Here is an 18,384-nt window from a genome sequence, read left to right as displayed (position 1 = left end):
GGTGCAAGCTGTTGGTGGATCTACTGACAGCTTCTGGGGTCTGGAGGATGGTGACCCTCTTCTCACAGCCCCACTAGGCAGTGCCCCAGTAGGGACTCTGTGTGATGGCTTTGACTTGACATTTTCTGTTCACACTGCCCTAGCAGAAGTTCTCTATGAGCACCTTGTCCCTGCAGCAAACTTCTTCCTGGGCATCCAGGCATTTCCATACATCCTCTGAAATCTAGGCAGAGGTTCCCAAACCTCAATTATTGACTTTTGTGCACCCACAGGCTCAACACCACATGGAAGCTGCCAAGGCTTGGGGCTTGCACCATGTGAAGGCACAGCCCAAGCTCTACATTGGTCCCTTTCAGCCACAGCTGGAGCAGCTGGGATGCAGGGCACCAAGTCCCTAGGCTGCACATAGCACAGGACCCTGGGCCTGGCCCAGGAAACCGTTTCTCCTAGGATTCCAGGCCTTTGACGGGAGGGGCTACCATGAAGACTTCTCACATGTCCTAAAGACATTTTCCCCATTGTCTTGGGAATTAACATTCAGCTCCTCCTTAGGTATTCAAATTTCTGCAGCCAGCTTGAATTTCTCCTCAGAAAATGGGGTTTTCTTTTCTATCACATTGTCAGACTGCAAATGTTCCAAACTTTTATGCTCTGCTTCCCTTATAAAACTGAATGCCTTTAACAGCACCCAAGTCACCTCTTGAATGCTTTGCTGCTTAGAAATTTTTTCTGACAGATACCCTAAATCATCTCCCTCAAGTTCAAAGTTCCACAAATCTCTAGGGCAGGGGCAAAATACTGCCAGTCTTTTCACTAAAATATGACAAGCATCATCTTTGCTCCAGTTTCCAACAAGTTCCTTATCTCCATCTGAGACCACCTCAACCTGGACCTTATTGTCCATATCACTATCAGGCTTTTAGCCAAAGCTATTCAACAAGTCTCTAGGAAGTTCCAAACTTTCCCATATTTTCTTGTCTTTTTCTGAGCCCTCCAAACTGTTCCAACCTCTGCCTGTTACCCAGTTCCAAGGTCACTTCCACATTTTCAGGTATCTTTTTAGCAACGTCCCACTCTACCGGTACCAATTTACTGTATTAGTTTGTTTTTATGCTGCTGATAAAGACATACCTGAGACTGGGCGATTTACAAAAGAAAGAGGTTTAATATGACTTATAGTTCCATGTGGCTGGGGAAACCTCACAATCATGGTGGAAGGCAAGGAGGCTCAAGTCACATCATATGTGGATGAGGCAGGCAAAGAGAGTTTGTGCAGGAAAACTCTGACTTACAAAGCCATCAGATCTTGTGAGACTTATTATCATGAGAACAGCACAGAAAAGACCTGCCCCTATGATTCAGTTATCTCCCACCGGATCCCTCCCACAACACGTGGGTATTATGTGAGTAAAATTCAAGATGAGATTTTAGTAGGGACACAGAGCCAAATCGTATCAGATTCATTGTCCTCAGTGTAGTTTTGTGCCCTCAGCTGTGCTAACAAAGTGCTGCTGTCCTTTGTCAAAGCAGGGCCAAAACACACTTTCTGTTTATTGTCTCTCCTAATAGATAACTATTTTAGGTTTAACTTTCAATGTATTATGTTTAATTTAGTTTTTGTCTTTTAAAATTTTATAAGCGCTATTGAATTCTTCTCAGAATCTCAATAAATGGCAGTTCTCTGGCAAGGTATAGAGGCAAATATGTGTACATGAAACTGAGGTTTAGAGTGCTAGCTCATTGTGTTGGATTCTTATAACATATGAGATAAGCATTATCATGCCCACTTAGCAAACAAGGAAACTGAGGCTAAGAGAGATTAAGTGATATACTTCTACAAGTCATTTGGATGAGAGAAAGCATAATTTGTCTATTTACTTTCAAGAATATTAACTAGCATGGTATCTCTTAGTAGGTGCTTAGTGAATGTTTCTTGATTGATGGTGGTTACTTAGCTCTCTGAAAAAAACCATCCAACACTTCGAGAAGAAAAAAACCCTTTTTATCAGTTAATTCAACATTTCAGTAAAAGTGGGTTATTTGAGCCACAGTCATCCACCTCATCCCAACTCTCCTCCTTTACTAATGAAAGATAATTTCATTTCTCTTGGTATGTACTAAGTTATCACAGGGATGGTAGTGTCATCAGTTTATTGAACACAGAAAAATGGAATTGTAGAAATGTAAGAGTGAGTGAATTTCCAAGTGAGGATACAAATATGCTCTGTAGCTTTAATGTGACAGTCAAATACATTAGACACTAGAATACAGAAAAGTTTTTTGACCCTTCTGGTTGTATAATATAATTTACGAATCATATTAATAAGCTATTCTGTTAACATTGATGACAGAAATAAGGTGGTAAAAAGAGGTCTGCTAAGAATTACTCCTGGATAAAAGTATATAATCCTTTAATAGGAGGTACCTTGACTAAATAGTCCACACAAAATCATTTTCTTCATAAGCATAATAAAGTCTATTCCAAGCACTTTCTTATAGGATTTTCATAAGGATCAAATGTGAACATATTTGTTAAACTGCCTTGAAATCATAAAGCATTTAATAAATAAAGAAATTATTATTATTATCACTCAGGTGTTTACCTTTTAAAACAGTTGAAAATGTAACTTTATATAATGTGGGAAATTCACTTAAGAGTATTCATTCTACCAGGGAGAGGAATGATGCTGATAAATGTTTTGATATTAACTCAGTTTGATTTTTTAATGACATGTATTATTTCTTTGCCTTTATCATATTTCAGGATTGTTCAACCTGAATTGAAAGCACTTGCAATGGGTTTCCACTCAATGGTTATAAGAACACTAGGTATGACAAATATATAGATTATACATTTTAACATATAAATATTAATGTTAAATATTAAAGACTGAATGCAATTAATTTTCAACTATAAGACTGTATAAAAAAGAATAAGAATCATTTCTATTTTGTGATAAATGAAAATAAAAAGGAACAGGAAAATTGAGTGGTCTAAAAGATAATTTGATGTTAATTCTAGTTAGAGTCAATCTGTTAAGAGCAAGGAATCATCATATTTATATTATATTCTTTCTAACAGAAACAGAAAGATAGGTGGTCTCTGAGGTTTTCCTTCTTTCAGGAAAATAAGAATATTTCTCCCAGGTATATGCAGAGTGGAGGACCTTCCTTCCAAATGGAGACATTACTTAGGACAGCCCTAAAGTAGCTTGGGAACCCTGGGAATCTGGTCAGGCTGAGGTTGTCTAGAACAACAGAAGCTGACATTCACTGTGCCATTTCCCACTGCCTGGTCCTCTATGGCTGGACAGCTAACCATTAGCAGGAGTTAATGCAAAAGGGAATGAAAATTCATACTCTAGAACTAGGCTTGTTGGATTATGAGGATGTCCTGAATAAAAGAAAGCTCAGAAAATTGTGGTTTATGGTGGCAAGGGTAGGATTTTAGACTCTAGAGGCTAAAGGCCTATTTCTAAATATTCAAAAGTGATGAGAAAAGATTTAGGAAATGAACCTTTGTCCCTTATTGCCATTTGCCTTTTTTACTGCACAGATACTTGTTGTTAAATAATGTCTAGTCTAACCTCTGTGAGTGGTCCTTTGTAAGAATTGTAAACATTATGTGCTTATTCCTGGGAAGTAGGAAAAGGGCATCATTCATCTAGGGATTGGTGCAGAGGACTGATTATGGTCCATAGGTAACCACTGATGGCAGAAGGAAAAGGAAGTGGGAGGGGTCAGTTTCTGGGACCCTTGCAAGGAAAGGAAAAAGTATAACTCTATGGCCAAATTACCGTGAAGAAGTTGTACATGAAGTGTATTCGGTGAGAAGGTCACAGATCCTGAAATGTAAAAGGAAATATAAAAGGAATAGGAGAGAGAAGATGAAGATGCTGCAGGGTTGCATTGCCTCCATCCTAGCCGTCCCTTTCTGTGTCCCTAATCTTCCAGCCTCTGTAATCTTGGCAGTTCTCTACCTCCAGATTCAGAGAAGATACCTCACTCCTGGAACCTGGGCCACAGAGGCTGAAAATAGCATCTGGGTAGTTAGGACTCCTTCTGATATGTTGAAATGAGACTATGACAATAGAAGACATTGTTTAAGCAACATAAAATAGAAAAAAATTTGAATTTTGCCATTCTAATTGTGAACATCCAATTTTGTTATGTCCAATATATGGCACAATGGACCCTAAATGCTTCTGTGGGAAACATCCACACTTGGTAGCAAACTTCCAATTCATGAACAATTGTCTTAAATATGATATATGTGTAAATGGTAGAAGACCTATATAGTGTATTAAACTAAAAGAGGTATTTAGAAAATAGGTTATCAGAAGATTTACAATTCTAATAAGACAAAGTTTGTTACTTAAAACATTTACTTCACAAAGTTTGTTTAAACCAGTGGCATAACGTGAAGAAAATAAATTGTTGGCATCTATTTTTTTTTTTATTTTTCTAAGGGTCGCTGTGATTTTTTGAAATCTGCAAATTTCTCACCCATTATCTCAGTACCAGTTTGCTTCAGATGCATTGGCCTCAGACAACATTCCCTTGTGATTCTACTATTTCTCAGTCTCAGAAAATTGAGAATGATTAAAAGTAAAATGAATTGGTAAAACATTCATGTATAAATCACTGTCATTTTTTGTGACAAAATAAAATCTGAAAAGTATGAATCACAAAACAGAACAGGAACAAAGTAAAATCTTGTATGCTTCAGTTCTGCCATCTGAATGATAGCTCTCTACTATGATGTCCCTCAAAATTTTGAACAAATTACCTATTCTTAAAACTAGGAGTTAATCTCAGAATTTATACTTCTCCTATAAACAACATATGTATCCCTGGAATGCCTCACAGTCATCGAAATCAGGCACTACAAATAAAAATTGACTTTGGGACAGACCACTGAAAATATATGCACCATTGTGCACTAACAGACCACTAACAGAAACAAAATTTAGCAACGGAGACCCTAACCTGCAGCCCAGGTTGCTTTAGGAGGTATTAAAAAGTGCATAAAATCAATGGAGAGAAAATGCTGAATTGTGGGCTCTAATGGCACTAAGAAAGAGAGAATTGGGCTCTGAGCCTAGAAGGAAGTAAAACTGGCCAATAGCTGAGCACCCCTTGAAGCTGGGCCTGAACTTCTCTGGGGAGGGAATCCTGGTGTAAGCATTTACTTTTTAATTATCTTAAAATAGTATTAAAATCTCCTGCCTTTACAGCAGTTTAGATGAGAGCTTTTCCTTTTCTCAAGAAGTTATAATTTAACTGTCAGTAATCCAGCCATTCTTGCCTAAGAAAAATTCCATATGAACCAACATAACTTTCATGTTTTACTAACAACATTCCCCTTTTTACCAATCAGACTTAAGTTAATAGGTATTGTAGGAAGAACAGAGTATATAGGCATATAATACTCTTTCTTCCCCCTGTATATAGGGAGAGAAGAGTAGAGTAGATCAAATACATCTGTGACATTACCATATGATTTAAGCCTTTGCGATTTCTAATAATTTTGATTCCTTGGTGGATGTAGGCCAAACCAATGGAATAATTTCCCAAAACTTTAAACTTGTATTAATCCAAAATGTATCAATATCGACTATCGCTCAGTTACATTTGAAGCATTTCACTTGGATTGATATCTTTTTATCTCATGTTGCAGGAGGAATTCTAGCTCCAATATATTTTGGGGCTCTGATTGATAAAACATGTATGAAGTGGTCCACCAACAGCTGTGGAGCACAAGGGGCTTGTAGGATATATAATTCCGTATTTTTTGGGTAAGTTGTCATAAACACATTTCATTAATAGATTTTTTCTTTGTCTATGTTAATGTCTAAGATATAGCATTTTTAGTGTGATCGTAATATTAATGATAGCTACCATTTAGTGAACAATTACTTTGTATTCACTATTGTATCAAGCATTCTGGTATCTCATTTTAATACTCATAGAAACTGTAGGAAATGTATATATTCCTCCTTTTTCCTTAAATATGAAGAAAACAAGATTGAAGAATAATGAGTAACTTGTCAAAAATTGCACAACTAAAAGAAATACAGCTAGGATTTGTACTTGAATCTCTTTTGATTACAAAGCTCTCTCCCACTGGCTTCTCCAGGAAGACACAGAATGACCAGCTGCAGCTCTGGTTATATGGTAATTGAGGAAAGAAATGGAAAAACAAAGTTTCATTACTCTTCTATTCATAGGCAGAAGTATCCTGCAAGTGACATTAAGACAACTAGATTATCTGGAAGAAACAAAAAGCTGCTGCAATTGTACCTTACCTCTTATAGAAGCATTAATTTGTAATTTATATATTGATCAATATATAAATTTGATTTCTGAAACTATAAGTATTAGAACTACTCATAGTAGAATTTCTTTTAATTATCTAGGAAGAATAAATGTGTTTGTAAGTATGACCCAAATGCCTGAAAGTATAATAGAAAAATAATGGTGAAAGGATTTATATTGCTTTGTGTATATACCCAATAATAGGACTGATGGGTTGAATGGTAATTCTGTTTTATGTTCTTTGAGAAATCGTCAGACTGCTTTCTACAATGACAGAACTAATTTACATTCCCACTAGTAGTGTATAAGCGTTCCCTTTTCTCCACTACGTCTTCAGTATCTGTTATTTTTTGACCCACTAAAAATAGCCATTCTGACTTGTGTGGGATGGTATCTGATTGTAGTTTTGGTTTGTAGTTCTCTAATAATTAGTGATGTTGAATCCTAACTGAACTAATGCATGAACAGAAAACCAAATATCGCGTGTTCTCCCTTGTAAGTGGGAGCTAAACATTAAGTACATATGGACACAAAGAAGGGAACAATAGACACTGGAGCCTACTTGTGGGTGGAGAGTGAGAGGAGGGTGAAGAAACAAAACTACCTGTAAGTGACTATGCTTATTTAAAAAGAGAAAGAGAACAAGAACAGATAATAAAATATTTTAAAAACTGCATTACACAACGTATTGTAAGCAAAGTTCAACAGCAAGGGGTAAATTAGAAGAATTTATAATTCAGAGATAGACACAACCAAATGTCCTATGTATATAAGGATCTCTTAAAAATCCACAAAAACAGGCCGGATGCAGTGGCTCACAACTGTAATCCTAGCACTTTGGGAGGCTGAGGCAGGCAGATCACTTGAGACCAGGAGTTCGAGACTAGCCTGACAATCATGGTGAAACCTTATTTCTAGTAAAAATACAAAAAAAAATTAGCCAGGCATTGTGGTACATGCCTGTAATCTTAGTTACTTCAGAGGCTGAGGTGGGACAACTGTTTGAACCTGGGAGGTGAAGGTGGCAGTGAGCTGAGATCACCAACTGCACACTCCAGCCTGGGCGACAGAGCAGGACTCCATCTCAAAAAAAAAAAAAAAAAAAAAATCAATGCAAACATCAAATGCTAGCAAGAATGGGAAACAGGAATTTCCTGTCATTGCTGGAGGTGATGTAAAATGGTACTGGAGTGTTGGAAGACAGAGTGAAATTTTCTTACAAAGCAAATAGAGTTATTGTACGATTAAGCAATCATGTTCCCAGGTATTTACATAAATTAGTTGGAGACATGTCCACAAAAAAACCTGTACTTGAATATAAAAAAGTGGAAGCATTGAAGATGTCCTTCGGTAGGTAAATGGATAAGTAAACTATGTTACATTCATATAGTGGAATATTAGTAATCAATGTATTAGTCTATTCTCACACTGCTATGAAGAGCTACCTGAGACTGGGTAATTCATGAAGAAAAGAGGTTTAATTAACTCCCAGTTCCACAGGCTTAACAAGAAGCATGACTTGGAGGCCTCAGAAAACTCACAATCATGGCAGAAGCCTAAAAGGAAGCAAGGCATGTCTTCTCCTAGTGTCAGGAGAGAGAGAGGGAGAGAGCAAAGGGGGAAGTGCCACACACTTCTAAACCACCAGACCTCATGAGAACTCACTCACTATCTTGAGAACAGAAAGGGAGAAATCCACCCCCAAGATCCAGTCACCTCCAACCAGGTTCCTTCTCCAATTCAACATGAAATTTGGGCAGAGACACAAACCCAAACCATATCTTTCAATCCCTGGTCATTCCCAAATCTCCTGTTCTTCTCATATTGCAAAATACAGTTACCCTTCTCAACAGTCCCCGTGTCTTAACTCATTTCAGCATTAACTCAAAAGCCCACAGTTCAAAGTCTCTTCTGAGACAAGGTAAGTCCCTTCCACCTATGAGCCTATTAAATTTTAAAAAGTTAGTTACTTCTGGCCAGGTGCGGTGGCTCATGCCTGTAATCCCAGCACTTTGGGAGGCCAAGGCGGGTGGATCATGAGGTCAGGAGATTGAGACCATCCTGGTTAACACGGTGAAACCTCATCTTTACTAAAAATACCAAAAAATTAGCCAGGCATTGTAGTGGGTGCCTGTAGTCCCAGCTACTTGGGAGGCTGAGGCAGGAGAATGGCATGAACCCAGGAGGTGGAGCTTGCAGTGAGCCGAGATCACACCACTACACTCCAGCCTGGGCAACAGAGCGAGACTCTGTCTAAAAAAAAAAAAAATTAGTTACTTCCGGCCGGGCGCGGTGGCTCACACCTGTAATCCCAGCACTTTGGGAGGCCGAGGCGGGCGGATCATGAGGTCAGGAGATCGAGACCATCCTGGCTAACATGGTGAAACCCCGTCTCTACTAAAAATACAAAAAATTAGCCAGGCGTGGTAGCGGGCGCCTGTAGTCCCAGCTACTCGGAGGCTGAGGCAGGAGAATGGTGTGAACCCGGGAGGCGGAGCTTGCAGTGAGCCGCGATCGCGCCACTGCACTCCAGCCTGGGCGACAGAGCGAGACTCCATCTCAAAAAAAAAAAAAAAAAAAAAAAAATTAGTTACTTCCAAGATACAATGGGAGTACAGGCATTTGGTAAATACTCTTATTCCAAATGGGAGAAATTGGCCAAAACAAAGGGGTTACAAGCCCCATGCAAGTTCAGAACCCAACAGGGCAGTCATTAAATCTTAAAGCTCCAAAATGATCTCCTTTGACTCCATGTCGCACATCTAGGGCACAATGATGCAAGAGATTTGTGCCCAAGGCTTTGGGCAGCTCCATTCCTGTGGCTCTGCAGGTACAGTCCCCATGGCTGCTTTCATGGGCTGGTGCTGAGTGCCTGCAGCTTTTCCAGGCACACAGTGCAAGCTGTTGGTAGATCTACCATTCTGGAGTCTGGAGGACAGTGGCCCTCTTCTCATAGCTCCACTAGGTAGTGCCTCAATGGGAACTCTGTGTGGGAGGTCCAACCCCACATTTTCTCTCTGTACTGCCCTAGTATAGGTTTTTCATGAGGGCTCCACCCCTGCAGCAGACTTCTGCCTGGACATCCAGGCTTTTTTTTTTTTTTTTTCTTGAGACAGTGTCTTGCTCTGATGCCCAGGCTGGAGTGCAGTGGCATGATCTCAGCTTCCCGTAACCACCGCCTCCTGGGTTCAATCAATTCTTGTGCCTCAGCTTCCTGAGTAGGTGGGACCACAGGCATGCACCACCACACCTGACTACTTTTCATGTCTTTAGTAGAGATGGGGTCTTGCCATGTTGGCCAGGCTGGTCATCCAGGCATTTTGATACATACTAGGAATAGGTCCCAAACCTCAACTCTTGCTTTCTGCCCACTCATAAGCCCAACACCATGTGAAAGGCACCAAAGCTTGGGGCTTGCACCCTCTGAAGTCATGGCCCAAGCTGTACCTTGACTCCTTTTAGCCATGGCTGGAGCTGGAGTCAGTGGGAAATAAGGTGTCATCTCCCAAGGTTGCACAGGGCAGCAGGGCCCTGGGCCTGACCCACAAAACCATTTAACCCTCCTAGGCCTCCAGGCTGGTGATAGGAGGGGCCTCCATTAAGGTCTCTAAAATGTCCTAGAGATATTTTCCCCACTGTCTTGGCTATTAACATTTGGATCCTCTTTACTTATGCAAATTTCTACAGCAGGCTTGATTTTATTCTCAGAAAATGAGTTTTTCTTTTCTACCACGTGGCTGGGTTGCATATTTTCCAAACTTTTAAATGTAAGTTCCAGTTTCAGATAATCTCTTTGTTCACACATATGAGTAAACACTTTTAGAAACAGCCAGGTCACATCTTGAATGCTTTGCTGCTTAGAAATTTCTTCCACTAGACACCCTAAATCATCTCTCTCAAGTTGAAAGTTCCACAGATCTCTAGAGCAGGGACAAAATGCCACCAGTCTCTTAGCTAAAGCATGGCAAGAGTGACCTTTACTCCAGTTCCCCATAAGTTCCTCATCTCCATCCGAGACAATCCTGAACTTCATTGTCCATATCACTAGCAGCATTTTGGTCAAAACCATTCAACAGTCTCTAGGAAGTTTCAATCTTTCCCACATCTTCTGTCTCCTTCTGAGCACTCCTAACTGTTTCAACCTCTGCTCATTACTCAGTTCCAAAGTTGCTTCCACATTTTCACATATCCTTATAGCAGTGTCCCACTCCCAGTACCAATATTCTCTATTAGTCTGCCTCAGAAAACTTACAGTCGTGGTGGAAGGGGGGAAGCAAGTCATGTCTTCTCATTACAACAGGAGAGAGAAAGTGTAAAAAGGGAAGGACTACACACTTCTAAACCATCAGATCTGGTGAGAACTCACTATCATGAGAAAAGCAAGTGGGAAATCCACCCCCATGATCCAATCACCTACCACCAGGCCCCTTCTCCAATATAACATGGGATTTGGGCAGGGACAGAAATCCAAACTATATCAATCAGTAAAAAGAAATGAGCTATCAGCCTACAAAAAGAAAAAAAATGAAACTTAAACTCATATAGCTAAATAAAAGAAGGCAGTCCAAAAAAGCTTCAGATTGTATAATTTTAACTGCGTGATCTTGTAGAAAAAGCAAAACAATGGGCAACAAAATCAGTAGTTTCTTGGGGCTCAGTGTGGAGAAGGCTGGAATGAGTAGGCCTAGCACAAGGGATTTTTAGGGCAGTGAAGCTATTCTATATGATATTGTAATATTGGATCATGACATTATGCATTTGCCAAACCTATAGAACTTTACAACATAAAAAGTGAACTCTAATGTAAAATATGCATTTAATAATGTATCAATATTCCTTCATCAATTTTAACAAATGTGCTATACTAATACAAGATATTAATGATAGGAGAAACTGTGTACCTGTTGGGCAGGGAGATCTCCATACAGTTTTCTGGTAAAACTAAAATTGCTATAAAATATAAAGACAAAAAAATCACGAAACATTTTTCAAAGAAGAAGTCACTAATGGTTATGAAACATATAAAAAGATTGCAGCTCTGTTATTATCAATTGTGTTATAATTGTAGTTCTGTTATTATCAATGAATAAGAACATGAGCATCATCTTGATAATAAAAGAATTATAGTTAAAAATCACCCAGATTGTCAACAATCAAAAATGTTGCTTGAAGACTGTGTTGGCAAAGTATATAACTTTGAGCCAACAGCAATACTTCTAGGAATTTATCCTAAAGATATCTATACTCCCAAAATACTGAAAACAAAGTAAGAACCAATCAAGAAGATATCAATTAAATTAATAATGTGCATGCAGGCAAATGAATATTCTGAGTTCTTAAAAAAAGGAAAAATCTTTTTACTTACTAATATGGAAGCCTATTCGCAATATATTGGTATATTCACATATATATTATGTGAAAAAAGGAAGCATTACATGAAAAATGTGTGCGGAATATGCTATTATTTATGTAAGGTGGGGAATATTTCTTAGTTCAGGTTAGATCTCTGGTGAAAACTCCCTGGATCTAATTTACTAAAAGAACTTTCTTCTACTTAATGTGTAAATTCACTGTCTAACATCCCCAACAAGTAATGATCCAGATTTTTCTGGAATTACAGTAAAGCAGCATTCACCAGCCCACAGACATTCTCTTAAATTTAAAATAATTATAGAAAATCTTTCCCTAAATGGGAGATTTCTTTCCTCCCTCCCTCCCCTTCCTTCTTTCCTTTCTTCCCTTCCTTTCTTCCTCCCCCCTTCCCTTCCCCTTCCTTCCCCTCCCTTCCCCTTCCCCTTCCTCTTCTCCTCCCTTCCCTTCCCTTCCTTTTTTTTTTTTTTTGAGATGCAGCCCCACTCTGTCATCCAGGCTGGAGTGCAGTAGCGAAATCTCGGTTCACTGCAACCTCTGACTCCTGGGTTCAAGCAATTCTCTTGCCTCAGCCTCCGGAGCAGCTGGAATTACAGGCACCCGCCATTACGGCAGGCTAATTTTTTTGTATCTCTACTAGATACGGTTTCGCCATGTTGGCCAGGCTAGTCTCAAACTCCTGACCTCAGGTGACCTGCCCACCTCAGTCTCCCAATGTGCTGGGATTACAGGAGTGAGCCACCGCTCCAGGCTGGGAGATTTTATTTCTATTTATAAAAGTATGGAAAAAAATAACAAAGCAAAACTTAATAAATTTACTTTAAGAAAATATTTATTTTAATTGAAATCATAATTCATTTTAAGGACAACTGGCAAGATGCTCCCCAGAATCTCCCCGAAGCAATAATCACCAAGTCCAAGCATTAGCATAACATTTTGAAATGGTGATACTTTAGTTACGTTAGTTTCAGTATGAAAAGGCCACTAAAACATTGTTTTAAAAACTGTACTACTTCTTTTTCCTTCAGTAAAGGTTTAGGTAAAAGTAAAAGGAAATGAAAAGTGGAATTTTAAAGTATAATAAAAAAAATTTTTAAAGGACAGTTCATTTGCCAGTTAATACACTGAAAGTTAAATAATTACCTTATGTTTTTAATAGATTTTATTTTTTAGAATAGTTTCAGAATCACAGTAAAATTGAGGAGAAAGCACAGAGATTTCCCATATCTTGCCTGCTCCTGCATACATGCATAGCCTTCCCCATTATCAACATCTCCCATCAGGATGATACATTTGTTATAATCGACAAACCAGATTGACACATCTTTATCACTCAGGATCCACAGTTTACATCAGGTTTCACATTTAGTGTTGAACTTTCTGTGGGTTTGGATGAATGTAAAATGATACATAACCACCACTCCACTATCATAAAAAGTAGTCTTGCTGCCCTAAAAATCCTCTGTGCTCTGCCTGTTCATCCATCCTTTCCCAGTAATCCCTGGATCCCTAGAAACCAATAGTCTCTTTACTACTTCCACAATTCTGTCTGCTTCAGATCATATAGTTGGAATTATACATTTTGTAGCCTTTTCAGAGTAGCTTCTTTAACTCAGTAATATGCATTTAAGTTTCCTGTACTTGTTTGTATTGCTTGATGGGTTATTTCTTTTTAGCACTGAACAATAATTGATTGTCTCAATACACCATAGTTTATACATTTGCCTACTGAAGGACATCTTGATTGCTTGCAGGTTTTGGCAATTATAAATAAAAGTTAATAATAAAAGATATCCATGTGCCAATTTTTGTATAGATACAGGTCTCAACTTCTTTGTGTCAACACCAAAGTGCAATTACTTGATCATATGATAAAAATATGTATAGTTTTATAAGAAATTGTCAGACTGGCTTCAAAAGTGGCTGTATCATTTTGCATTTTGACCAACAATGAATGAGAGTTTCTATTGCTCCACTTCCTTATCCACATCTAATGTCTAGTGTTCTGGATTTTGGCCATTCTAATAGGTATGTAGTGGTATCTCATTGTTGTTTAAATTTGCATTTCCTTGATGACATAAGATGTGAAGCATCTTTCTTTTTTTTTTTTTTTTTTTTGAGACAGAGTATCACTCTGTCGCCCAGGCTGGAGTGCAGTGGCATGATCTCGGCTCACTGCAAGCTACGCCTCCCAGGTTCATGCCATTCTTCCACCTCAGCCTCCCGAGTAGCTGGGACTACAGGCACCCGCCACCATGCCTGGCTATTTTTTTTTTTTTTTTTTTTGTATTTTTAGTAGAGACAGGGTTTCACCATGTTAGCCAGGATGGTCTTGATCTCCTGACCTTGTGATCCGCCCACCTTGGCCTCCCAAAGTGCTGGGATTACAGGTGTGAGCCACCACGCCCGGTCATGAAGCATCTTCTTATATGCTTATTTGCCTCCTCTATATTTTTTGTGGGGAGATATATGTTAAAGTCTTTGGCCTACTTTTTAACTGTTTTTTCTATTGTTGAATTTTGACAGTTCCTAATATTTTTGAAAACAGTTATTGAATATGCCTTTTGAAAATATTTTCTCTCAGTCTGTGGCCTCTGACTCTCATCTTATCCTTTTGACAGTGTCTCTTACTTTCTCAGAGCAGAATTTTTTTGTTTTGTTTTGTTTTGGAAATGGATCTCGCTCTGTTGCCCAAACAGGAGTGCAGTGGCACCTTCTTAGCTCACTGTAGCCTTGCACTCCTAGGCTCAGGGGATCCGCTCACCTTAGCCTCCTATTGATGTGATCATGTGATTATTTTTCTTAGTTAGTCCATTAATATGATGAATTATATAAATGATTTGTGAATGTTGAACCTGTCTTCCAAACCTGGAATATATGCCTGGATAACTGTTTTATTCAGAAGTTTTAAATTGTAATGAAGTCCTCTTTGTCAATAAGTTCTTTCATGGATTGTGCTTTTGCTGTTGCATCTGAAAAGTCATAACCGAATCCTAGGTTGCTTACTCCTGTGTTACGTCCTAGGAGTTTTATAGTTTTGCATTTTACGTTTTGGTTTGTGATTCATTTTGAGTTAATTTTTGTGAAGCCTAAATTCATTATTTTGCATGTGGATATCTAATTGTTCCAGCACAATTTGTTGCAAATACTATATTTTCTCCATTGTAGTACCTTTATGTTTTTCTACAGAACCATTGACTGTATTTAAGTGGGTCTATTTCTGGGCTATTTATTCTTTCCACTTACCTATTCATATATTATTTTACCAAAGTCACACTGTCTTGGTTGCTGTAGCTTCATAGTAAGTCTTGAGGTCAGGTAGTATCAGTCCTATTATTGTGTTCTTATACTTAAGTATTGTCTTGGCTATTTAGCATCTTTTGCCTCTTCACATAAACTTTAGAATTAGTTTGTCAATATCCACAAAATAACTTATAGAGATTTTGATTGGGCTTGCATTGAATCTGTGTATCAAGTTGGGACAAACTGACATCTTGACAATATTGAGTCTTACGATACTGTACATGAACATGGAATATCACTTCATTTTTTAGTGCTTCTTTGATTTCTTTCATCAGAGTTTTATAGTTTTCTGCCTATGCCTTTTGTATATATTTTGCTAAATTTATACCCAATGTTTCATTTTTGGGGGTGTTAACGTAAATAGTAATGTGTTTTTAATTTCAAATTCCACTTGTTCATTGCTGATTTATAGGAAAACTTTTCACTTTGGCATATTAATCTTATATCCTGCAACATTGTTATAACTGCTTATTAGTTCCAGTAGTGTTTTTGTCTATTATTTGAGATTTTCTACATATACATATGCAAACAAAGGTAGTTTTATTCCTTCCTTTCAATCTGTATATACACCATTCCCTTTTGACTTTTTTTTAAATCACATGGACTTTCTGTGTACCATGTTGAAAATTAATGGTGAAAAGGGACATTCTTGGCTTGTTCCAACCTTATCAGGAAAGCTCTGAGTTCTTCACCATCAAGTAAAAAATGTGTAGAATTTTTGGTGTATATGTTTTTAATCAGGTTGATAAAATTCTCCTCTATTCCTAGTTTAATGAAAGTTTTTGTTCACAAATGGATGTTTGATTTTGTCAAATGCATTTTCTGCATCTATTGATGTGATCATGTGATTTTTTCTTCTTTAGCATGTTAATATAATAAATTATATAATTGATTTTTGAATGTTGGACCAGTCTTGTAAACCTGAAATACATTCCACTTGGTTGTGGTGCCTAAATTGTTAATGCAATGTCAAATTCAATTAGCTATTTTTGAGAACTTCTGCACCTGTATTTGTGAGATGTATCGCTCTGTAGTTTTCTTTTCTTGTAATGTTTGTCTGCTTTGGGTATTAGGATAATGCTGACCTCATAGGAGACAGGAAGTATTCCTGCTGCTTCTATTCCTCTGTAGGAAATTGTAATGAATTGGTATAAATTCTTACTTAAGTGTTTTATAGAATTCACCCATGAACCCATCTTGGTTTGGTGTTTTCTACTTTAGAAGGTTATTATCAATTCATTTCTTAAACAGATATAGATCTATTCAGATGGTCTGTTTCTTCTTGTGTGAATTCAGGTAGATTGTATCTTTCAAGGAATTGGTCCATTTCTTTCAGGTTATTAAAATTGGGGGCATGATGTTGTTTATGGCATTCCCTTTTGATCCTTTTAAGGTCAATGGGGTCTACAGTGATGTTCCATCTTTGATTTCTGATATTAGTAAATCGTGTCCTCCTTTTTATCTAAATTAGCCTGGCAAGGGACTCCAATTTTACTAATTTTTTTCTGAGAAACAGCTTTTGTTTTTGTTGATTTTCTCCCCTCATGTCCCATTTTAAATTTCACTGTGCCCTACTTTTACTATTATCTTCGGATTACTTTGGATTTAATTTGCTCTTCTTTTTCTAGTTTGCTAAGGTAAAAGATTAAATGATTGATTTAAGATATTCATCATTTATCTCTAATCCTGCTTTCGCTGCATCCATAACATTTGATGTTATAATTTTATTTTCACTTATTTCAAAATATTTTTAAATTTCTCATGAAATTTCATCTTGACCCATATGTTTCTTAGAAGTGTATTGCTTAATCTTCACAGATTTTGAGACTTTCCAATGATCTTTCTGTTGTTGACTTCTAGTTTAATTCCCTTGTGGTTTAAGGACAGATATTACATGATTTTCGTTCTTTCAAATTTCTTCTATTTTATTTTTATTTTTATTTATTTATGTATTTTTTTTTTTGAGACCGTCTTGCTCTGTTACCAAGGCTGGAGTGCAGCAGTACGATGTCACTCACTGCAACCTCTGCTTCCTGGGTTCAAACAATTCTCTTGTCTTGGCCTTCTGAGTAGCGGGGATTACAGGTGTGTGCTATCACGCCTGGCTAATTTTTTTTTTTTTTTTTTGTATTTTTTCTTTTCTTTTCTTTTTTTTTAGATGGAGTTTCACTGCTGTCACCCAGGCTGGAGTGCAATGGTGCAATCTCAGTTCACTACAACCTCCACCTCCCAGGTTCAAGTGATTCTCCTACCTCAGCCTCCTGAATAGCTGGGATTACAGGCCTGCACCCCCACACCCAGCTAATTTTTGTATTTTTAGTAGAGATGGGGTTTCACCATGTTGGCCAGGATGGTCTCAATCTCTTGACCTCGTGATCCATCCATCTTGGCCTCCCAAAGTGCTGGGATTACAGGTGTGAGCCACTGCGCCTAGCCTTTTTTTTTTTTTGTATTTTTGTAGAGACGGGGTTTCACCATGTTGTTCACCATGTTGATCAGTCTTGTGTCAAATTCTTGACCTCAAGTGATCTGCCTGCCTTGGCCTCCCAAAGTGCTGGGATTACAGGCCTGAGCCACCACGCCTGGCCTTAAATTTCTTAAGATATCTTTTATAGACCAGAATGTGGTCTATCTTGGTGAATATTCTATATGAGCTTGGGAAGACTTTGTAGTCTGTTGCTGTTTGATGTAGTAGGTTACATCTGTTATACTGTTGGTTGATAGTGTTGTTGAGTTCAACTATGTCTGATTGAATTTTGCCTGGTGAATCCGTGCATTTCTGATAGAGGCATGTTGAAGTCTCCAACATAATTGTGGGTTCATTTACATTAAGTATCCACTTAACATTGTCCATAGGTTCTTAGAAACTGATTTTAAGCAAAACAATACACTATGTACCATAGTAACTATTTTTTATACCAATTATCTATGGTGAAATTGGTTTCATTATACAATACATAAATTCACTTTTAAAATTATAATTTCCAAGAACCTGTAGACAATGTTAAGTGAAGACTTACTGCATTTCTCTTTGCAGCTCTATCATTTTCTCCTCACATATTTAGACACTCCATTTTTACATGCTTACATGTTAAGTATTGTTCTGTTTTGTAAAAGGATAATAGGATAACTGATTTCTTTGTTATTATGTAAAGACTTTTTTATCCTTCATAAATTTCCTTGCTTTGAAGTCTGCTCTGTTTGAAATTAAAAAATTAAAATAGGTACTCCCATTTTCTTTTGATTAATGTTATCAGTGTATATCTTCCTCAGTCTAATTACTTTTAATCTGTATGTCTTCATATTTAAAGTGAGTTTCTTGTAGACTACATATAGTTTGGTTCTTGGTTTTAATCCTCTAGCAATCTTATTGTTATCTTTTGAGATGGGGTC

The 18,384-nt window shown here is 37.7% G+C and overlaps 1 protein-coding gene across 2 annotated transcripts in view; it reads left to right on the top strand.

The window, feature by feature from the left end:
- The window catches only part of LOC749254 (solute carrier organic anion transporter family member 1B3), a 107,527-nt gene that overhangs the window by 86,201 nt on the left and 2,942 nt on the right, over positions 1-18,384 (top strand). For both annotated transcript variants that reach the window (XM_063785885.1, XM_016923823.4), the window contains exons 14-15: positions 2,765-2,829; positions 5,681-5,798. In XM_063785885.1, the coding sequence (XP_063641955.1) occupies positions 2,765-2,829; positions 5,681-5,798 (183 nt within the window). The remainder of the gene's footprint in view (positions 1-2,764; positions 2,830-5,680; positions 5,799-18,384) is intronic.

This window comes from Pan troglodytes, chromosome 10 (genome assembly GCF_028858775.2).
Source record: "Pan troglodytes isolate AG18354 chromosome 10, NHGRI_mPanTro3-v2.0_pri, whole genome shotgun sequence".
Taxonomy (NCBI): domain Eukaryota; kingdom Metazoa; phylum Chordata; class Mammalia; order Primates; family Hominidae; genus Pan; species Pan troglodytes.
The sequence above is the reverse complement of the archived record's forward strand: the minus strand, read 5'-3'. Positions and strand labels throughout refer to the sequence as shown.